The 24066-nt window shown below is 40.8% G+C and overlaps 1 protein-coding gene across 2 annotated transcripts in view; it reads right to left on the bottom strand.

Moving 5' to 3' along the window:
• Window positions 1-24066, bottom strand: part of CFAP58 (cilia and flagella associated protein 58) — a 126974-nt gene that overhangs the window by 101042 nt on the left and 1866 nt on the right. Inside the window, exons 2-4 of one of the 2 annotated variants that reach the window (XM_038009544.2) lie at window positions 12342-12418; window positions 10316-10533; window positions 3070-3351 (exon numbers count right to left, since the gene is read on the bottom strand). In XM_038009544.2, the coding sequence (XP_037865472.2) occupies window positions 3070-3351; window positions 10316-10405 (372 nt within the window). In that variant the 5' untranslated portion in view covers window positions 10406-10533; window positions 12342-12418. The remainder of the gene's footprint in view (window positions 1-3069; window positions 3352-10315; window positions 10534-12341; window positions 12419-24066) is intronic. The other variant, XM_007964045.3, reaches the window with a different exon arrangement.

The raw sequence follows: 24066 nt of genomic DNA, 5'->3' as shown, positions 1-24066 counted from the left end.
GGGTATTTTTTCTTGTGTAGCTAAGTGTGGCTACAAGGCTCACTTACTGCAAGGTTTGCAAAATTAGAAGTGAAAGTTTATGTGCTTTCCAAGTCCAGATATTAAAAGGAAAAACAATAAATTTTATCACATGAGGAATGATCATAGATCCAAGTCCTAAATTGACAGACTGAATTAAACATCTCGATAGATTTGTAAACAAAAAATACATTTTATCATCTGGTCCCAAGTGAGCTCCTAGTTGCAATGTGAGCTTTAGAACAACCCACACAATGCTGTTCTTTACTGTTACCTAATTGTACCAAACAACCTTGGTAATTCCCATTTTTCAGAAACTCAAGCCCAAGCCTTCTCATCAAATGCTTATATATGGGGAAAAACCCATAACAAGGAATGGAGGCAATGACCCACGCAGGTTTGGCTTCCTTACTATTATAAACTGCAATGTGTAATATTGACATAAATACTTAAAAGTGAATTACAGCAGTTCCAGTAAAGGAGCAACGAACAGTAAATTTTGCAACATGACATAATTTGGATGTATGTCCCTGTCCAAATCTCATATTGAAATGTAATCCCCAATGTTGGAGGTGGGGCCTGGTAGGAGGTGATTGAATCATGGGGGTGGATTTCTCATGAATGGTTTAGCACCATCCTCTTGGTTCTGTCCTTGTGATGGTGAGAGAGTTCTCACGAGATCTGGTCATTTAAAAGTGTGTGATGCACACATACGTTCATCACAGTGCTACTGACAATAGCAAAGACATAGAATCAACCCAAATGCTCATCAATGATAGACTGGATAAAGAAAATGTGGTACATGTATACCATGAAATACTATGCAGCCATAAAAAAGTACAAGATCATGTCCTTTGCAAGGACATGGATGGAGCTAGAGTCCATTATCCTTAGCAAACTAACACAAGAAACAACAACCAAATACCACATGTTCTCACTTATAAATGGGAGCTAAATGATAAAAACACATGGACACCTAGAGGGGAATAACACACTGGGGCCTTTCAGAGGGTGAAGGGTAGGAGGAGGGAGAGGATAAGGAAACAATAACTAATGGATACTAGGCTTAACACCTGGTGATTAAATAATCTGTACAACAAACCCCCATGCTACACGTTTACCTATGTAACAAACCTGCACATGTACCCCTGCACTTAAAAGTTTTAAAAAAAAAAAGTGTGTGACACCTCCCCACTCCCTCTCTTGCTCCTGCTCTGGCCCATGTGAAGCATCTGCTCCACTTTGCCTTCTGCCATGATTGTAAGTTTCCTGAGGCGTCCCAAGAAGCTGAGCAGATGCCAGTGTTATGCTTCCTGAACAGCCTGCAGAACCATTAGCCAAGTAAGCCTCTTTTCTTTATAAATTACCCAGTCTCAGGTATTTCTTTAATGCAATGTGATGACCAACTAATATACAACAGCTTTGAGTTTTAGGCTACCACTTAACTTCCTTGCAAAATTCTGTCAAGTAGAATGTGGGTCCTTTAAATAGATAAGAACCTATAAGCTTTAGGTTAAAATATTCCACTTGTATATTGACAAGGAATAAAATGGGTGGAAGAGAGTATTTAATGTAACAAATTCATGGTTACTATTACATTAGACAGATTACCTTGGGTAACTATAGTAAATAATTCAGTGATTCAAAGCAAAATGTCGGTTTGTGGAATATTTATTATGTAGCAACCATATGTGCTATATTTAGCAACACAAATGAAAGATATTTACATTAAAAAAAGATTACAAAAGTTTTATCCAAATCAACTTTACTAATTAGATTTTAATCCATTCATGACTTCCATTTCCAGATTTTGTTTGTTTTGGGGTTTTTGTTTTGTTTTGTTTTTTGAGACAGAGTCTTGCTCTGTTGCCAAGGCTGGAGTGCAGTGGCACAATCTCGGCTCACTGCAACCTCACCTCCTGATTCAAGTGATTCTCCTGCCTCAGCCTCCCAACTAGCTGGGACTACAGGCACATGCCACCACACCCAGCTAATTTTTGTATTTTTGGAAGAGATGGGGTTTCACCATGTTGTCCAGGCTGGTCTCCTGACTTCAGGTGATCCATCTACCTTGGCCTCCCAAAGTGCTGGGATTACAGGCGTGAGCCACCACTCCCCGCCCATCATCAGTTTTTAAATTTGCAATGAAAAAATTTTTTTCCATTATAAAACGACTTAAAGCCTTCTTATATTGGTTTTTCAGTAAGGATGGAAAAAAGAAGGACATGTCTTCTGCAGGCAAGGAGACCAGTTAGGAGGCTAACATGACAATAAATTTTAAAATAGCACTTAAAAGTGAATAGTTTCTAAGATAATTGATAATCCATATTTAGTACTGGACTTGGAAATTCATTTGAAACTGGGTGGCATCTAATTGCATGATATCAAGGCAACTGTCTAAAAATTTTATAAATTGGTTCTCATATTTAGGGTTTTAATTATGTTTCAACCTCTTATCACCATGAGTCAACAAGGAACGTTTATATTTTACCTTCAAAATAATGCAACACATTTAAGGATGAAAAAAATCTAGTGTAAAACAAGGCAATACATCCTCAGTATCCCCATACTGAATCTCTGTTCTTCTATTATAAGGAACTGGGAGGATTGAGAGGAAAGAAAAGGGGTGCTAGGAAGAAAGGTCATGAAAATTACTACCTGGGAATTCTCAAGGCAATCTTTACTAAAACAGCAGAAAAACAGAAATATGAAAATATCTTTAACAGTTAAACTATCATCATGAGGTATTAAATTACTCATCATGCATCAAATAAGACATATTGAGATTCCAAATATTGCATTTACTTATCTCTAAATCTTTTCCCAGAAACCAAGCCAGTAAGATTCTCCATTATTTTCTGCATGATGTGATTCACCCAGGCTAAAAAATCATTTTCTTTGAAAATGAACATTATTCCTTAGGCTTAATGAATATAAAAATCATGTAAATTTTTACCTAATAACTCATTTACTACCAGCCTAGAGGTGCCAATGTAATGAGAGAATGGTGTTTTAAATTCAGGTTCATTCCATTTCTAGAAGATCACTGACCTTCTTTAGGGATGCAATGGTGGTCTGATCGTCCTGAGAGAGCTTAAGGGCAGTGGCGACCTTCGCGGAATTCACTACAATCTCTGCATTTAGCTCTCTGCATTTGGCCATCAGACGCTTTTCATTGTCATACGACTTTTTCATGACAGCATGAAGCCTCTCATATTCAATCCGAAATTTTTCCAGACTTTTGTCTCCTGAAAGTTCATTAAGAACTCCCTGAAAATCTCTTTCCATTTCTTCAAATGCAGATTCTTCTAGGACTTGCTTTTCACCCTTTTCCTATAGAAAAAAAGCAGGGATGGGAAAGGGCATTGCAACATTTACATCATTACTATCAAGGAATTACTGCTATTATCTCTGAATGAAACACCTCCATACAAGCAAAATTAAAACCACTGATAAGCAGAAAAATTAAGATTATATGAAAGGAAAGGTCCTTGTTCAGACCCTGATGCTTATGTACCTATACATGTGTATACATATACATACACGCATACACATTATACATTTATACACATTACATATAACATATATGCATTGGAATATATATGCAGAATATATATGCATTAGGATAATAACAGTTCCCACCACATGGTGTTGCTAAGGATTAGATTAAACAAGATCACTGATGTTAAACAGCCAAATGCCTGGCAAATAGTAGGAATTCAATGAATTTTCAGAGCTGTTATGATTATTCCAACCCTAGTCTCTTTTCATTGGGCCCTGCTTCTTATTGCCCCTAAGACTGCAAAGGGCAGCGGGGGTGGCCACGGTGTGTTGAGGCCAGACATAGGAAGATCTTGGCATAGATATCATGAAATCACATATACAGTGAAACTCATCTGAAATATGGACTTGTCTCCCAAAAGAGATTCCATCATTTTTATCCCTCAGAAATGTAGGCTAGGTCATGCCCCACAGTGTCCTAAAATGCCCCTGTGCAATACTCATGGAACTTTTCCACATTTGCTTTCCACAGTTAGATGGGAAACAAATTATTTCAAAATACAAGCCCAGACATATAGATATAATTCAAGCAAGTCTGGCTATTACTTAGATGAGAACCTAAGAGTGAGTTATATCAGAATTCTTCTTTCTCTACTTTTCGGGGTTGAACTGTGTCCCCCAAAAAGGTATTTTGAAGTCCTAACTCTGCTAATCTGACCTTATTTGGAACAGAGTCATTTAATAAGTTAAGATGAGCTCAGACTGGAGTAAGCCACCCAGTTTGTGGTGCTTTGTTATGGCAGCCCTAGCAAACAAATCCACCTACTCCTTGTTATATACAACATAATAATGAAGAAGAATGGGTGTGGTTAATGTATTTATTCATTCATTGAGCAAGTATTTACTGAACATCTGCCATATATAAATTCTGTGATGGATTCTGTAAGAGATACCAAGATGAAGAATAAACAGCTTATCCACAGGGAATTTATACTTAATTCCTGGTGGAGTATGAATGCAGTTAATGAAAGCATAGAATTTGATTTGATCCCTATCATAAAATGTATTCAAAGTTCTCTATGAACCCACAGAAAGAGAATTATTCCCAGCAGCAAGAATAAAAAAAAAAAAAAAATCTTAGAAAAGAATTGGCATTTGAGCAGGCCCAGAAGGAAAAGTGGAATTTTCACAGGGGAATATGGAGAAAAGGGGCATTCCCAGCAGATGGCAAAGCTTGAGCAAAGCTCAGTGCCAAGCAAGCATCCAAGTTGGCTAAAGAATAAGAGGGATGAACGGAACAGAATAGAGTCCAGAAATAATGTGGCACAGCTACAACCATCTGATTTTTGACAAAGTTGACAAAAAAGCAATGGGAAAAGGATTCTCTATTCAATAAATGGTGCTGGGATAATAGGCTAGCCATATGCAGAAGACTGAAACGACTCCTTCTTTCCACCATGTACAAAAATCAATTCAAGATGTATTAAAGACTTAAATGTAAAATCTAAAACTATAAAAACCCTGAAAGATGACCTAGGAAATACCATTCTGGACATAGGCCCTAACAAGGATCTCATGACGAAGATGCTAAAAGCAATTGCAACAAAAACAAAATTGATGAATAGGACTTAATTAAACTAAAGAGCCTCTGCACAGCAAAAAAACAAACAAACAAACAAACAAAAACTATCAACAGAGTAAACAGACAACCCACAGAATGGGAGAAAACATTTGCAAACTGTGCATCCAACAAAGGTCTAATATTCTGAATCTATAAGGGACTTAAATAAAATAACAAGCAAAAAACAAACATCCCCATTAAAAAGTGGACAAAGGATATAAACAGACACTTTTCAAAAGAAAATATACACACAGACAACAAGCATATAAAAAAAAATGCTCAACATCGCTAATCATTAGAGAAATGCAAATCAAAACCACAATAAGATACCATCTCACACCAGTCAGAATGACTTCATTAAAAAGTAAAAAAATAACAGATGCTGGCAAGGTTGTAGAGAAAAGGGAACATACTCTGCTGGTGGGAATGTAAATTAGTTCAGCCATTATAGAAAGCAGTGTGACAATTTCTCAAAGAACTTAGAATTACCACTTGACCCAGCAATTCCATTATTGGATATATACCCAAATGAATATAAATCATTCTACCATAAAGACACATGCATGCGTATGCTCATCACAGCACTATTCACAATAGCAAAGCTATAGAATCGACTTAAATGTCATCTACAGTAGACTGGATAAAGAAAATATGGTACATGGGCCGGGCACAGTGGCTCACACCTGTAATCCCAGCACTTTGGGAGGCCAAGGCGGGTGGATCGCCTGAGGTCAGGAGTTCAAGACCAGCCTGGACAACATGGTGAAACCCCATCTCTACTAAAAATATAAAAATTACCTGGGTGTGGTGGTGGGCACCTGTAATCCCAGCTACTGGGGAGGCTGAGGCAGGAGAATCGCTAGAACCAGGGAGGCAGAGGTTGCAGTGGGCCGAGATTGTCCACTGCACTCCAGCCTGGCAACAGAGTGAGACTCCATCTCAAAACAAAAAAGGAAAAATGTGGTACATAGACACCATGGAATACTACTCAGCCATAAAAACAGAATGAGATCATGTCCTTTGCAGCAACATGGTTGGAGCTAGAGGCCATTATCCTAACTAATGCAGGAACAGAATACCAAATACATGTTCTCACTTATAACTGGGAGCTAAACACTGAGTACACATGGACACAAAGAAGGGAACAGACACTGGGGCCTACTTGAGGGTAGAAGGTGGGAGGGGGTCAAGAACTGAAAAATTACCTATCAGGTACTATGCTTACTACTTGGATGATGAAATAATCTGTATACCAAACCCTTGTGACATTCAATTAACCTATATAACAAACCTACACATTTATCCCTGAACCTAAAATAAAGGTTTAAAAAAGTCTGTGCACATTTTAGAAAAGGATAAGAGGTATGACAGGGAGAAGGAAGCCAAACACTAGCTAGGGAGTTAGAGACACACAGTGAAGACACTGAATTACATTCCAAGGAGTATGGATTGCATTACTCGGCAAGCCACAGGGAACCACTCAATACTTTTGAGCAAAGGACTCATAAGGCTTGCAAGGCCTTACTTACATTTGCAACATTATGTTTTAATATTCTACTCTACAAAGGGCCTTGGTATCAACACTCTCTTGCTAAAAGAAACCAACTGAAACAATCTCTAGTCCCAATAATAAAGTAAAATTTCAATTCACCCTGAAGATTTTAAGGAGTCTCGTTTACCTTCTATTTGACAAGCCTGTCTTGCCCAATGTGGAAAAAGTCTAAATATTTTTGCTTTTCAAAAACACTTGTACTATTAATTAAATCTCTAATGATGACATGCAAGCAAAACACAGTCTTTGTAAATTAAAATAAATGTAGAGTCACAAGCATATCTATAGCATTTTGTATAACAACTTTAGTACTAATTTTAAATTCACATAGGTTTTTCTTTCTGACTAAAAGCAGATTATTGCAAAGACCACAATGTAGTAATTGCACAAAGAGGAAAAACCATATTAAGGAAATATGGTGTTGCTGCTGCTCTGTGCTTCTCCCTTGTTGATGCTAAACATAAGCACACACAAAAATTTATCACTACAATGTTCTTGGTTCCATCCCTGTAAATGGTATTAATGTCAACACCTGATCAGCAGCCTAATGATTTGTTTGCAGTCCAAGTTTTACCTGTTTACCTGGCACTTAGCACAGGAATGGAAAAATACCAAAGAAGGAAAAGTTTTGAAGAAACTTTTAGGAACAAAAGAGATTTGTTCCTATTGTTATTAAAAAGTATATTACTTTTAAAAGCAAAGGAAAAATAATCTCTTAGCTTTGGCCAATAAAGAGTTGATATTTCCACTGTTATAGTATATAATAGTATCTGTTTCAGAAGCATGAAATCAACATGAACCGATCAGAAAGGAACTGTGGCATTTCTTTATTCCTCACCTATTCACTGAGTGTTTGCTATGTGCCAGGCACTGTCCTGTCCTAAGTTCTGGGAATATCAATTACTGGGGAGAAGGAAAAGGAAAAAGGAAAAGAGAACTGCAATATAAGGTGAGGCCAGAGGGAAAATAGAGAATTGTGAAAGCAGAGGCGAGAAAGTTGGCTGAGGTCAAGTAAGAAGAAAAGCAGAAGAAAGGAAGAAACGAGAGGAGTAACAGAAAGAGGGAAATGGAAATAACTAATCCATAATAGTGGAGGAGCTTCTGAGGTCAGCACCTGGGCAGGGTTCCTCAGAGAAATATGCAAATATATCCTGAATAGGGCAGAGCCAAGGAAATGAGGGGGCAGTGCCTCTGGGAGGCTGGGGCTTCCCTACTGGGAGTGAAGAATGAAATAAACAAAGATGACTAGTGGGAGAAAAGAGGAGAAAACACTCAAAAGAAATAATGGGACAATAAAGAACTAGAAGGAAGAAGAAAGGAAATGGAAAGAAAGAGATACAAATGACAATGGGTAATGGGGAGAAGTGATGTGGCCACAGCAGCATGGATGTCAGAGAGAGATGAGAGTGATGGAGCCCAGGAGTGAGGAAGACGGATGATAAGAAAGAGATCGTATGATGAGGAAAGGAAGGAGGTGTTGATCACAGGAAGATGGAATTTATAAAGCTAGAGAAAGAGGAAAAGCAATGATGAGGGGATGTGAATGGTGCAGAGGAAGCAAGGGAGTAACTAGAACGGGGTGGGGGGTGTGGAGCATGATGGTGCTGAAAGAAGATGGAGCTTGGGCTGGCTTCATGGGAGTGAAAACTGGTCAGCTGCACAGGGCTCCTTGCTCAGAAAGGTCCCATTCTTGGTTGAATGTTCTGTTGTTCTGTCTTAAAAGTCTTTGTAATTTTTGAAGAGATTTTGTGTTTTCACTTTGCATCAGGCCTTGCAAATCATGTAGCTGGTGCTGGCTGGAACAGACCATGGGATGGGTGATAGGCGAAGGGCTCTGATGGGGCCATGAAGGATTTAGGTAGGGCAACAGTGGATGGGGACTGTGAATGGCAAGTAATGACAGGGACCCGAGGCTCTTGAGGTTATAAATGAGGGGGCTGGGGGGCAGGCAGGGTGTCATTGAAGGGTTGCAGAAATAACCCCTCATTAGAGAGGCTGAAAATGGGGTGTACTGAAATATGGGGGAGTGGTGGGGTGATACAAGATGTTAACACAGGAGTCAATGAGCACACAGGGCAGTGGTGTTGGGCAGAAGAGCCTTAATGAAGATGTGTGACAGCAGGTGATCATATGTTAGGAAATCAGGGTGTGACAGGTGGACAAGGGCCATTGATTGGGATAACAGCAGGCATCTGTGAAGCTTTCTTCCAGGTTTCTCCTGTGAGATAAGACATCTCCAATATTTCTGTGTGAGCCTCTCTTGTGGTATCGCTCCATGACTAAAGATCTAGGGCTGGGTGCATGTCACGTGTGGATTTCAGAATTCACTAATTTCCTACCACACTTAGCATAACGCAGATGCCACAGTGGGGGTAGGGGGGTGTCCACACAATTGAAGGAGAAACAGGAGGTAAAGGGACCAGAGCCAACGGAGAAAGGCGGGGGAGTGAGTGAGGGTGCAGACAGATAAGATGTTGATGAGGGGGACTATTGGAATCACCGTTTGTAACAATCGTCAGCAGGAGAGGGACAATGGGGAGGGGTCAAGGGAAAGGCGACAGAGGGGCGCTGACTCCTGACCTCAGCCATCCTGATGCTCTCTGGGGGGCGGCCTCAGAGGCTGCTGTGGAGATCGCAGGAGCTGGGCGGGAGTTTGGGAAAGAAGCTAAAGGCGCGACGCGCTGTCTCTATCGCCCGCCCCGAGCGGAAACCCGCGCTCGGCGCGTCGTCCCGTCGCCTGGCAACCGACACGCCCTCTAGGGGCGCTAGCGGGAATTCGAAAGGGGAGGAGTTTCTGAGGCTGGCACCTGGGCAGGGTTCCTCAGAGAAATATGCAAATATCTCCCGAATGGGGCGGAGCCAAGGAAATAAGGGAGCGGTGCCCCTGAGAGGCTGGGAGGAGTCCCACAGTGCGGGCAGATGGAGACACCCAGGAGAAAGAAGTGGGCGAATGGGAAGAGGCCACCCAGAAAGGACGGTGGGGTACTAGGGAGCCAAGCATGGAGAACCGAGGACTAACGCTTGGAAGGAAATGTGGAGCAGAAGTTTCTGGATGAGGGAAGGACAGACGGCTACTCTCTGCCTTCAAAGACAACGAGGAATAATCTCACTTCCAGTCAGTTCAACCCTCGTAAAACAGCTACTGTGTGCAAGACACGGAGGGACAGCTGAAGTAGAGAAACCACAGATGCTGTCTTCAAAGGATTTAATCTAATGTTAGTGGTGAGAAAAATAGGGTGCAGAGCTTAAGATATCCTGGAAAAACGTATGTAGCACCACATCACGAAAATCTTTCTTCTGGGATCCCACTCCCAAAACCGTTTCTTTGCCCTCTTCTCTCCCCTCTGCCTCCACTCTTTCTGGACTTCAGGTACAAATAGTTGAAATAATTATACTCCTTGCTTCGTGAAATGTGTAAGACTCCTATCTGGTTTTATTTTCTCCCTTTATCCCCACCCCTACTCCCAACCCCTATCCTCAACCCCATAGGTATTCATGCTACTGTGCTTCCATATGTATTTTTGGGAAATGTACAGCATTTTTATCAGTGTACTTTTAAAAAATGTTTAAATAATGCTACTGGACTTTGGAGATTATCTTATTTTCTACTTTTTTCACTCAACTTTCTTTTTAAGGATCTGTCCTCGTTGCGATTGGCAAGCATATTCTAGTTCATTGCTTCTGAGTACTGCACAGCGTTTCAGAAGGGGCATCTACCACACTTCACTTCCATTCCCGAGGTGTTAGGTAACAAGGCTGCCTCTAATTCTCCAATACATCAGGTAATACAGCCACGATCGTCCTTGTCCGTGGTCCCTTATGGACCTCTGTGCAAATTCCTCTGAAATATATGCCAAAGAGCAAAATTGTTAAAGTCATAGGGATGCATAGGGACGTTTGCTTATGCAGCTGCGTCCTGCACAAACACATCCAACCATGGACAATGGAGGCTGAAAAACAGCCTCTACTCTCTTTCCCATGCCATGTGCCCTACTGGAGGAAGGTGTGCACTTTTTATTCTCACAAAATCTCTGTACCCCAGCCAAGTCATGAACCTAGAAGGCTGTAACTATCTAGAGGGTGTGATATTTTCAAACTCATCTGGCCAGAAGTGAACAGTTTTCCAAAAGCACAAAGATGTCCAACAGCCTAGTACAAGCCCAGGGTATTTACCAAGCACTTTAAGATTGTGTACCAGAGTTACTACCCTAGGCTGTACTCCAGTGTGTTGTACAAGGGTTTCCATCCAACACTTCCATCCATCCCTTCCAGAACGTGGTAGGTCTTTTTCATTAAACACTCATAAAGTGTTTAGTAAATGCCAGATACTATTCTAAGTGCTTTGCAAATATTGACTCATCTAATTAGATAATTTTCTAATTTCTGTCAATATGATGAAAGTAGTGTAAGTACATTTTTTGCTTTCATTTTCACTTCTCTAACTACTAGTGAATTTTTTGACCATTTCTTTATACATTCATAGGCTACTTGAGATTCCCTTCTGTGAACTGCCTTTTCAGCGTCTTCGCCTATTTTTCTATTGGTCTTTTTTCTTTTGATTTGCAGACATCTTTGAGAAGCCTGGACATCAATCTGCTTTAGAAGACTAGAAACTCTGCCTTTATGTCCTTAAGGGAACAACAGTCCTTAATTTTGAACTGTGGCTCTTTAGCTCTTTTTTCCCCTATATTTTATATAGTTTTTTGGTATTATTTAGACTTCCTTAACCCCAATGTCATAAAGGTATTCAGCCATCATTTTTTTCTATCTATTAGCTTCATAGTTTTACTTTGTTACATTCAGTTATCTAATCCATCTGGAGTTTTCCTTCCCATATGGTGTGAGATAGGGATCTAACTATATTTTTCTCCATGGGGTGAGCAAATTTTCCAACAACTCATGTCAAACAATCCATTCTTTCCAAATTGGTTTAGGAAAGTTTCAAATAGACATGAGTATATTCTGAGCTCTCTGGTTTGTTCATGTGTCAGTAGCACAGGGTTTTATCACTGTGGGTTTTTAGTTAGTCATCACGGTTGAAGGGCAAGTTCCCCATTCCACATTCTTCTGTGTCAAAATTGCTTTGTCTATCCATGGACCTTTATCCTCCCTTATAATTTTTAGAGTAAGTTTGTCAAGTTTATGAGAACTGTGTTGAATTGATGAATTAATTCAAGGAAAATTGACAACTGTGCAGTGACATCTCATTCATGACCTGACACTATATATCTGGTGGACAAAAAGAAATGTAGCTGAGTCATAATGTGCATGGAGGTTGCTGGAGAGGTGTCGGATGAACTGGAGAGGTAGGCTGAACCACACTGTAAGCCAAGAAAATAGAAATGAGCTTGAAATGGGACCGGCAACCCAGCTCGGGCTGCTTTGTGTGTTCACAGGAAACCTGATTACACATTGAGACCATTGGCTTGTGGGATTGCCATGATCCAGAGAAACTCCATAACATTTCTGAAGGTATATAACAAAAATAAAGACCTAGAGGGCCCTGGTCACCCATATGTTGCACTGATGTCAAGTGCAGGGCTGTGTGTCTTCCCATGTCCAGGGGATCTCTGAAAAGAGATTTCATAAGCAGGTGGCCTGCATAGGTGACAGCAATTCAATCCAGTAAACAATTTTTAAAGAACTTACTGCATGGTAGACACAAGGCTGCCCACAGGAAGCACCAAGGTGACTATGGCAGAGTCACTGCCCTTTGCATTCACAATCTGTATTGGGGGAAAGACAGAAGGGAACATCTACAGTTAATTCTAACGCAATATGATGGTATAATTTAGTATATGCCATTTTAACAGAAAGCACAATGGGAGCTCAGAGAATCTAGATACTGATATCTGAGACCTTACTTATAGGAGGACAAAAAGACCCAAATATGAGCAATCAAAGAACCACAAGGAGGTAGAAAGGCACGTGACATGTTCAGCTCATAGGAAAGAGATGCAGGGGGCATCAACAGAGATGGATGAATGGATGAAAGAATGGGTGGTTGGACAAATCAATTTATGCTGATGAAACAAAATGCTTGATTTCCAATTTTCTGGATTACAGAAGACTAATCACCACCCTGCTCCCCTGTGTTGTTGTAATAAGAAGAATCACTAGGTGGCATTATAGTACCAAAAGTCCTCACCTTTCAGAGCCTCTAGGAGAAACACACCCAACAAGATCGCGTCAGCCCCTAATTTAGACAAATGAGTGCTTCTATTCATCTCATTTCTCATTATATCCACTTAATTTATTTCTTGAGCACCTACTATATGTCAAGCCCTATGTTGCATACTATGGAGAGAGAATACAAAAGGAGTCGAAGACAAATCTTCTCCCTCAAGGAGCATAAGGAGAAGCAAAACGTGCATGCCAACACTCCCCCATAAAAGATTTTCTGACAACAGTCCCAAGACAGGATATAGTAAGCACTGAAATCAGGATGTCAGTAAATAAGGTCCTGTGTAATCTGGCCCTTTTGACTTTCTGGTGCCAGCTCCCATCACTCACTCCTTGTTACACTGGTTCTTTCAATTCCCTGGATAGCCATGCTCTTCCCCACTGCCCGGAATTCACAAATGCTGATCTTCCTGTCTAGAATACTTGACTCTCTCTCTTTCTGTCTTCAGCTGGCTGACTCCCATCAATCCTTCTTTCAGATCTCACTTCTTCAGATTACCTTCAGTCTCACTTCACCAGACTACCTTTTCCAGTATTGTGTATTCTACTGCTTGCATCATCCCACAAGGGTAACTAATGGCCTAGTCACGTAAATGGTTGCTTAACACCTGTGTTCCTTACCACGCTGTCAAACTACAGGAGCACTAAGATGATGCATATCTTCTTCACCCCTGTCTCCACTGGTGTTAGGGGCTGAATTGTGTCCCTCCAAAATTCATACATTAATATCCCTATGCCCCCTACTTCAGAATGTGATGGTGTTTGGAGATAGAGCCTTTAAAGAGGTGATTAAGTTAAAATAAGGCCAATCAGACTTGTATCTTTACAAGAAGAGGAAAATTGGTCACATAAAGAGACACCAGGTATGTTATGTGTACACACAGAGGAATGACAGTGAAAAGGAGACTATCTGCACAACAAAGAGAGGGGCTTCAGAAGAATTCAAACCTGCTGACACCTTGATCTTGGACTTCTAACTTTCATAACTGTGAGGAAATCAATTTGTTTGTTTGTTTGTTTGTTTGTTTTGTTTTGTTTCAGCGGGGAGGAGTTTGAGACGGAGTCTCACTCTGTTGCCCAGGCTGGAGTGCAGTGGCACAATCTTGGCTCACTGCAATCTCCGCCTCCCGGGTTCAAGCGATTCTCCTTCCTCAGCCTCCGGTGTAGCTGGGACTACAGGTGTGCACCACCACACTCAACTAATTTTTTATATTTTTGGTAGAGACAGGGTTTCACCATGTTAGCCAGGTGGTCTCGAACTCCTGACCTCAAGTGATCCTTCCGCCTCGGCCTAACAAAGTGCTGGGATTACAGGTGTGAGCCACCATACCTAGCCTCAATTTTTGTTTGTCACCCAGTCTGTGGTATTTTGTTGTAACAGCCCTAGCGAACATAACCAGCCAGTACTCTGCTGAATAATAACTGTTCAGCGAATCACTATTGAATGAGTTCTAAAGTAAGGAAGCCCAGTGAACCATGACATCTTAAAGAAAGGTGCATGGTAGACATGGTTCTTGAACTTGACCTTAAATGATATGTATGAGTTAGAGACATGGAAGGAAGTAAAAAGAATCTCAGGTATGGGGAACAGCATTGGGCAGAAACCAAGGCAAGAATCCAAAAATCCTGCTTTAGGTGGGGTGAGGTCCCTATCAGGTATTGGTGGACACTAACGTTGATAAGAGGGCATGGGTGAATAGCAGAGAGCCTTGGAAGGATAGCAGAGAAGTGTCTCCAAACTCGAGGACCAGGGACAGTCAAGAACACACCCATTTGTTCTGCCAGATATCTCAAATATATGATCATGAGCTATACTACCTCTGCAAAGCTCCTTATTTAAACCTGGATATAATCGCCTCTTGTCAGTACCCTCCTAGAACTTCTCAGTTACGTGCTGTAACACAGTAATAAGAACAGTATTATATACCCAGTGTTCACCTCTTCAACAGCACCCAGTGAAGATATGAAGTAAACCTCCAAAGAAGCAGAAACACTGACTTGCAGGCCTACATGTAAATTCCTAGCCTGTAATGCAAAGCAACTGTGCCCTAACAGAAATTTACCTCTGTAATAGATCAGAGAGGTCCCAGAGGCTAGTTTGGGGGTATCTATATCATTCACAATCTCCTCTGAGATTATCAACTCCCACCCAGAATTACGTCCCTCCCTGAAGCCATGATGCTGTAAGCCACCCTACCTACCTCCCCAGGGCCATAGCTGATGGGTCAAGGGGGAGACCTGACCCACATGAAGCCAATTCTATTATTTTTCCTGGGAATTTATAACAGGGACTAAGAGCAAGTCAATCATTGCTCAGGTCTGGAACTGAATATGTGAAGCCCAGGAGAGGCAGAGAAAGGCAGGCGGCTGTACGGAGGGAAGAATAAAGCAAATAAATGAGGGGAATCCACAGACCAAAAACAGGAAGCGAAAAATGGGGGAGGGAGCTTCTTCCTTGGTGGCTGATGCCCTGTGGGAACCTGGTGGCAGTCCCTTGAGAGACCCAGCAACACCAGCTCTCCTAGATTCTGCTAGATACTTTGTATCCTCCTAACAAAATCACCTTATTTGTTTAAGCTAGAGGAAGTGAGTTTTCTTTTTATATATCAAAAATAAAAAAGAAATTTAAAGTCTGCATCAACACAGATCCTGTTTGCACAGGCATTCTTGTGGCATTGCTGGATTTAGTGTCTATGGAATGTAAAAACTACATTTGGGGCCCCTAACGACATGGTAAAAACTGCTCCTGTCATCATATCTAACATTTTTCCTGCAGACTGTTAGGAAGATTAAAAGCCCACGTGTTACAGAAAATTGTTATCATTTATCAGCCAACCCTATGGTCACCTTAGATGACAAAGCAGAGTCCCCACTGGCTAGTGCTCTCCAAAACTGTTCGGGGCATATTTTATTCCTTTAATCTTCTCCTTTTCCCGCCTACTGCAGTGCTAACTTAACAGAACATTTGTTGAGCATTTGACATCAGCTCCCAAAGGGTCTCCAGACAAACTCCCCTCGTGACACCTGAGGAGGCGACGAAGCTCAGGCAGATTTATTAGGAAGACTGAAAGGTCAGGTGCCAGGTAGAAGCACTGAGGGAGCAGCCACAGTGGGTAAGCATTTTTACTAGGAGAAGGAGATAGCAGTGTCATAACTACCCAGTCATCTTACCTGCCTTGAATATTATTGGCTTGAAACCAGCTACTCTCTTATCCTACACAGATTACTTTTGGGTATGACTGGTTACGCCAGATCATTCAGTTGGTGCTTCTTGCCCAAGACGCCAAGGTTGCAGTTTGATGTCCTACTCAGGACTGGTAAGGATGTGCACAAGCCAACCAGTGGACCAGATTGGTTAAAAAGCCTAAGTGAGTCAAGTGCGATGGCTCACTCCTGTAATCCCAGCATTTTGGGAGGCTGAGGTGGGTAGATCACTTGAGGTCAGGAGTTCGAGACCAGCCTGGCCAACATGGTGGAACCCTGTCTCTACCTAAAATACAAAAATTAGCCAGGTGTGGTGGCAGGACCCTGTAATCCCAGCTACTCAGGAGGCTGAGGCAGGAGAATCACTTGAACTCAGGAAGTGGAGGTTGCAGTGAGCCAAGATTGTATCACTGCACTCCAGCCTGGGTGACAGAGTGAGACTTGGTCTCAAAAAAAAAAAAAAAAAACAAAAACAAAAACTAACTGGCTCCATACAACCTTTTCTCACTAATAGTAAATAGATAAATAAATAAATAAATAAATAAATAAGTGAGTGGGTAAATAAGTAGCTGAACAATATGACAAGACCTGGTCTACTGGGGGAACCAGCCCCCAATAGTTCAATGTAGGTTCTTTTCTATTTTCCCTAAGTGTCAGCCAATCTGAGAAATAAAGAGAAAGAGTACAAAGAGAGGAATTTTACAGCTGGGCCTCCAGGGTGACATCACATATTGGTAGGACCGTGATGACAACCCTGAGCCTCAAAACCAGTAAGTTTTCATTAGGGATTTTAAAAGGGGAGGGGATGTACAAACAGGGAGTAGGTCACAAAGGTCACATGCTTCAAAGGGCAATAAAGATCACAAGGCGAAGGCAAAATTAGAATTACTGATGAGGGGCCAGGTGCGGTGGCTCAAGCCTGTAATCCCAGCACTTTGGGAGGCCGAGACGGGCAGATCACGAAGTCAGGAGATCGAGACCATCCTGGCTAACCCGGTGAAACCCTGTCTCTACTAAAAAAAATACAAAAAAAAAAAACTAGCCAAGTGAGGTGGCGGGCGCCTGTAGTCCCAGCTACTTGGGAGGCTGAGCCAGGAGAATGGCATAAACCTGGGAGGCGGAGCTTGCAGTGAGCTGAGATCTGGCCACTGTACTCCAGCCTGGGCGACAGAGCAAGACTCCGTCTCAAAAAAAAAAAAAAAAGAATTACTGATGAGGGTCTATGTCCCGCTGTGCTGATATTGTCTTGATAAACATCTTAACAGGAAACAGGGTTCGAGAGCAGAGAACCAGTCTGACTAGAATTTACTAGACTGGAATTTCTCAATCCTAGTAAGCCTGAGGGTACTGCAGGAGACCAGGGCATATTTCAGTCCTTATCTCAACCGCATAAGACAGACACTCCCAGAGCAGCTGTTTATAGACCTCCCCCGAGGAATACATTCTTTCCCCGGGGTATTAATTATTAATATTCCTTGCTGGGAAAAGAATTCAGTGATATCTCTCCTACTCACATGTCCGTTTATAGGCTCTCTACAAGAAGAAAAATATGGCTCTATTCTGCCCAATCCCACAGGCAGTCAGACCTTATGGTTATCGTCCCTCGTTCCCTGAAAATTGCTGTTATTCTGTTCTTTTTCAGGATGCACTGACTTCATATTGTTCAGACACACATGTTTTACAATCAATTTGTACAATAGTGATCCTGAGGTGACATACATTCTCAGCTTACGAAGATAATGGGATTAAGAGATTAAAGTAAAGACAGGCATAAGAAATTATAAGAGTATAATTAGGGAAGTGATAAACGTCCATGAAATCTTCAAAATTTATGTTTTTCTTCCTTGGCTCCAGCTGGTCCCTTCGTTTGGGGTCCCTGACTTCCCGCAACACTGGTCTATAAAAATTTTTTTTTTTTAATGAGCTGGACTGAGTAGGGAGGAATCACTGGAGCCCAGGAGTTTGAGGTTACAGTGAGCTGTAATTATGTCAGTGCACTCCAGCCTAGGTGACAGAGCAAGACCCTGTCTCAAAAACAAACAAATAAACAAAAGTAAATAAGTGAATGATATGGTCTGGATGCTTTGACCCCTCCAAATCTCATATTGATATAAGACTTCCAATGTTTCTACCTCAGGTGTTTGGGTCATAGGGGGTAGATCCCTCATGAATGGCTTGGTGCCGAGGTAATGAGTGAGTTCTCACTCTAACAATTCACATGAGATCCGTTTGTTTAAAGGAGCCAGCCATGTCCTTTCTCTCACTCTTGCTTCCTCTCTTGCCATGTGGCACATCAGCTCACACTTCACCTTCCACCATGGCTGTAAGCTTCCTGAGGCCCTCACCAGAAGCAGTTGCCAGCAGCATATTTCCCACACAGCCTGCAGAACCATGAGCCAAAATAAACCTCTCTCCTTTATAAATTACCCAGTCTCAGATATTCCTTTATAGCAATACAAACAGACAAACACAGTGAATAAATTTAAAAAATTTTAAAACCAAAGCACAAAATACCTTTGATGATGGGCCAATGTTTTATATCTACTATGCCCTGAAAGTCTCTATTTTCTAACTTTACAAATGCTGATCCTTTTCTGGAAAATCAAAGGACTCCTTATTTGTCCAGTTAGCTCTTTTAAGTGTCAGCTCAGTCTTGCCTCATCCAAAAGAATCTTACCCAGTTAGGTACCTCTCCTCTGTGCTGCTGGAAAGACTGAGCATCTTTTGTCAATTCAATGCATTATCATTGTGTGTTGACTTCTATGTCTCCCCCACCAGACTGGGAGGACCAGTCTTTTCTTTAATACATCTATGGTGCTGCCTCATAGGAGACACTAGAAGTAAAAAGTTTGATGAATGAATGCAAAATACAATTAACTTATAAACTCATGCGCACAGCAATTACTCTTGGGAGTGATTAGTGACTAAAGGAAGGTGAAAGGTATCAGTACACGAACATTTAAGATTCTACAGTAGTTAAAATTATTTCCAAGTACACACCAAGGTCCCAAACAGAAGTACAGATAGTAAGGATTATAATAAAATGGATTTATCTCATTTTTTTCTTACCTTAAATGGAAATACCAAAGAACGATGTCTTTTTTTTCTTACCCACAAGGTGGGACACACAATCGGTACTGAAAACAGGTGGACTACTGAATTCTCATAGGCAACAAGGATAGGCATCTATAAAATGAAATCTGCTATGTTAAAGGAATACCAAATGACTTTTTTTTTTTTTTTTTTTGAGACAGAGTCTCACTCTGTTGCCCAGGCTGGAGTGCAATGCGCGATCTTGGATCACTGTAACCTCCTCCTTGAGGGTTCAAGCCATTCTCCTGCCTCAGCCTCCCAAGTAGCTGGGACTATGGGCATGTGCCACTATGCCCGGCTAATTTTTGTATTTTCAGTAGAGACAGGGTTTGGCTATGTTAACCAGGTTGGTCTTAAACTCCTGACCTCAAGTGATCCACCCACCTTGGCCTCCCAAAGTGCTGGGATTACAGGCGTGAGCCACCATGCCTCTTTTCTACCTGTTAGGTATGTGGCTTTCTTGCCAATACCTGCTGCAAGACCTACTGAATAATTTTAGTAGAAGCAAATGCCTGCTGAGCATTCACTGGGAACAGGTGCTTTTTGAGGCAACGCAAGGGAGGCAAAAAGCTTCAAACCTTTTTTATACTAAGCAGGACAATTTAAACCTCTAGGACAGTACAGACCAATCTAAGATACCATTGTATTTTAGAATCTAGCACCAAGGTTTGCAACCTTTTTCTATAAAAGACCACATTAAGAAATACTTTGAGGTAGAAAAAAATAGAACAATCCTGAGGACAGGTAGGAAAAAAGAACTATTTTGGGCTTCACGGGCCACATGGTCTCGTGGCAGCTATTCAACTGTGCTGCTATAGCCCCAAAGCAGCCACAGACAACACATAAATGAATGGGCATGGCTGAGCCAATATAATTGTATATATAGAAGTAGGTGGCACTCTGGATTGGGCCTGACAGCCATAGTTTGCCAACTCCTGATTTTGCACAATGCCTGGCATAGATTAGGTGCTGAAATATTTGTTGAATGAATGGATGGATGAATGAATAAGTGAATTAAGGTATTCCTAAGGTTAAAGCATAATGATTTGTGTTAAAGGCAAGGATGCCATCTTTAGACATTAACTACAAGGAGAGTAATGAATATCTACTGACCAGAAATAAGTTGGATGGAAATCATCTGACAGTTCTTTCCCACACCAAGTGGCGCATGTAGATGGAAAATTAACATATATAAACCAATAACAATTTTCAAAACAGAGATGTGAGTTATAAGAGTGGTTTAAAGAAATATTTTCTAGCCAAGCATGGTGACCCACTCCTGTAATCCCAGCACTTTGGGAGGCCGAGGGAGGAGGATCACTTGAGCCCAGGAGTTTGAGACCAGCCTGGGCAACATAGTGAGACCTCATCTCTGCAAAAAATAGGAAAATTCGGCAGGTATGGTGGCACACACTTGTAGTCCCAGCTACTCAGAAGGCTGAGGCAGGAGGATTGATTGACCCGGAGAGGCTGAGGCTGCAGTGAAGCTGACCGTCACTCCTGCCTGAGCAACAAAGTAAGACTCTATCTCAAAATAAATAAATTTTAAAAAAAGTATTTTCATCAAACTTTGGATCTTGACTCATTTAATAAGTTGTGGCCTACATTTTTTTTCAAAAGAGGGAAACATAGGAAGAGTGAAAGGAAAAGGGAACATAACAGTTTGTATCACATTCGGTAAACATAACAATTGTTTTTAAGGAATCTGTCTTTCAATTATAATGCACTTGTATGTGTGAGTATACTGCGTTGTGAAATAAAATGTATTTTCAAAAATCTTTGAAAAACATAGGTTCTGTAGAATCTAATGATTCCTACCACATGAATTGATATGAGGATTACATGAGTTGGTAGGTGTAAAATGCTTGAGTAATACCTAGCACATGGCACAAGTTTTAGCTATTATTATTCTGTCACTAACCAGCAATGTGACCTTGAGTATGTGACCTAACTTCTCTGAACTTCATTTTTGTCAGTAAATAATCTCTAAAGGCCCTGTAGGCTCCGACATTCCCAGAGGAGGGACATGGTCAGCACTGACCTTGAGAAATGAAATAGGCAAATGCAAATCATTTGTCTTTTTCAACTGACACCTCTGAGGTTTCAGCAAAGCAGCCTGTTCTGTGAAACATCCTGTAAACTAACTTGCCATTATCTTGTGAAATTCCAGCGAAGTTGAATTCAGGGTAGTGGGAAATTGACCAAATCAAGGGAAGTGCCCTTTTTTCCCCTTCATCAGATGCTTAATGACTAGCATAGGCTTCCTGTCTCTCCCATTGTCATGCATTTTATTCCACATACTGGAATAACCACAGATAGGGGTGAACAGGAAATTTGTTCCTGTGTATTTAATCTTTTAAAAATTTCCAGTGCTCCTGAGATGTGGTGTGAAGCTGCCCTGCAGTTGGTTCAGACTTTGTCACAAGTCACCCTTTTTTTTTTTTTTTGAGACAGGGTCTCACTCCATCACCCAGGCTGGAGTGCAGTGGCACGATCTCGGGTCACTGCAACCTCCACCTCCCAGGTTCAAGCGATTCTCGTGCCTCAGCCTCCTGAGTAGCTGGAATTACAGGCATGCACCACCACACCTGGCTAATTTTTGTATTTTTTTGTATAGACGGGGCTTCGCCATGTTGGCCAGGTTGGTCTAAAACTACTAACCTCATGTGATCTGCCCACCTTGGCCTCCCAAAGTGCTGGGATTACAGGCAGGAGCCACCGCACCCAGCTGACAAGTCACCTTTCACTATGGAATTTGAAGCCTCGTCTAGCACTTAAATGATCATGAAGAAAATTCCATCTACTTTCACACATACACACGTGTACACATAAATAAGCCAATAGAAAACTGGGGGATGTTGTAAGAGTCTTCATACATAAAAACATAAAAGTGGCCAATAATGATGTTCTGTTCAGCCTCACTCATAATTAAAGAAATGCAAACCAAAATATTGAGATTAGGGGTTTTTTCATCTATAAAGGAAGCAAACTAAATTAAAGTTATAATAGAAAATACCCAATGTTGACAACAATGTAGAGAAAAAGGCAATTGTCATACTATGCGAAATAGTTCAAATTGGTGAGATCTCTTTGGAGGGCAATTTTGTAATATATATCAAAATAGTGAATGCACATATCCTTTGATCCGCCCTGAAACTATCAAGGCACTGACCCAAAATAGCCATCTATGTACAAGCTTCTTATGTGAGAAAAACAAATCCTTATTTGTTTAAGCCTTTTATAGTCTTAGACACTATAAAAATTACAGTCTGGTATTCCATTACTTTCAGCCAAACATACTCCTAATTGGTAATTTTTAAAAAGACTAGGAGTGAAGGAGGACATTCATATCTTGCACTGTCTTTAGAAGGTTTCTAGTATTTCCGCACTAAGCATAACACTGGTTTGGGGGCTGAACTTTACCCTTTGTTTTTATCATGTTACAGAGGGTTTGTTTATATTTCAATGACGAATTTTATCTGATGACTTTTCAGAATATATGGTGATGATCTTTCCATTTTTCTCTTTTGATCTATTAATGATGTAATATTCTTTGGTGTGCTGCTGGAATTCTATTTGTTAATATATTATTTTAAATTTCTGAAATAATTTATATATTTATAAAGGAGATTAATACATTACTTTTCTTTCCCTTTTTCAATGAGCTATTTTTATTAGATTTTTGACTGATATAATGGCCTTAATAAAAAAGAATTTCGATCATTGAGGTTTTTTAAATGTAAATGACTAAACTTTTTATTTCTACATATTATATCTGTACTTTTTCAAATTTACCTGTTCTTTTTTCATAGTCCCATGTCCTATCATTTTATCTCTGTATTTTGACCATAACTATTTTATACCTTTTCAAACTCAGATACTTAAGGGGCTAATTTTCCTGTTTATTACATTTACCAGTTCACACCCTCATGTGGTTCATTTCCTAGTCTGGTTTTCAATTTTTCATTATAAGCTTAATGATTATTAATAATTCTTAATTTTAAGAAATTAATATAATTAAAATAATATAAAGAATATTTTAATTTCTTATCATAAAACATTTTAATTTCTTATTGTAACTTCAATGGGAGTTGTTTATTCCACTAGCGACCAGGATAAACAACTGAATTTTACATTTGCTTCTGACAGGGCCAAGGGGATTCACCACTTTGAAACAGGTTTTTTGTGTTTTTTCTTGACATTAGGATTCCCTCAGCACATGGGTGGTATAAATTGGGAGCTCACACCTATGCATAGTAGAGGCAGGCTAGGGGTTTTCATTTCTATAGAAAACATTTTAAAATTCATCCAGGGTCCCAATAAACCACAAGCTTCCTTGCCCTGACCCTGAGTCAATGGGAAGAGGGCTGTTTTCTACCCTCCTGTTACTAAAGGGCAGCCTTTCCAGGGTTCCAGCCTTAGGCAGGGATCTCAAGTACAGATCCCTGTCTTTGTAGAACTCAAGGCCTGAATAGATACTAACCCCAGTCACTGAATGGGTACTCACCCCTGGTCCTTAGCCATTTGGGCTTATATTCATGTCATACTTTTGAGTCCCCTTGACCTATCTCACACCTGGAGACCACCTTTCTTCCCTTCCATTGTTGATATATTTTATTCAGCCTTTCACTGTTCAAAGCAGGAGTTCCCTGACTTCTTGACCGCTCAAGTTCCCACAAGTTGAACATCTGTACTTTCCTATCTTTTAAAAAACATTTCTAGAGTTAGCACAGGGCTCTGTAGAAATGACACAGGAGGGGTGTCCAACCCAGACACGGGGGTTCCTGAAAGAGAACTGCCTGTTCTGAGACAGGAAGACTGAGCATACAATTAGTCCGGCAAAATAACATGCATGTGCACTGGGGAGACAGGTTGGAGGAGGAGGTGGGGTGAC

This window comes from Chlorocebus sabaeus, chromosome 9 (genome assembly GCF_047675955.1).
Source record: "Chlorocebus sabaeus isolate Y175 chromosome 9, mChlSab1.0.hap1, whole genome shotgun sequence".
In the NCBI taxonomy this organism is placed as follows: domain Eukaryota; kingdom Metazoa; phylum Chordata; class Mammalia; order Primates; family Cercopithecidae; genus Chlorocebus; species Chlorocebus sabaeus.
The sequence above is the reverse complement of the archived record's forward strand: the minus strand, read 5'-3'. Positions and strand labels throughout refer to the sequence as shown.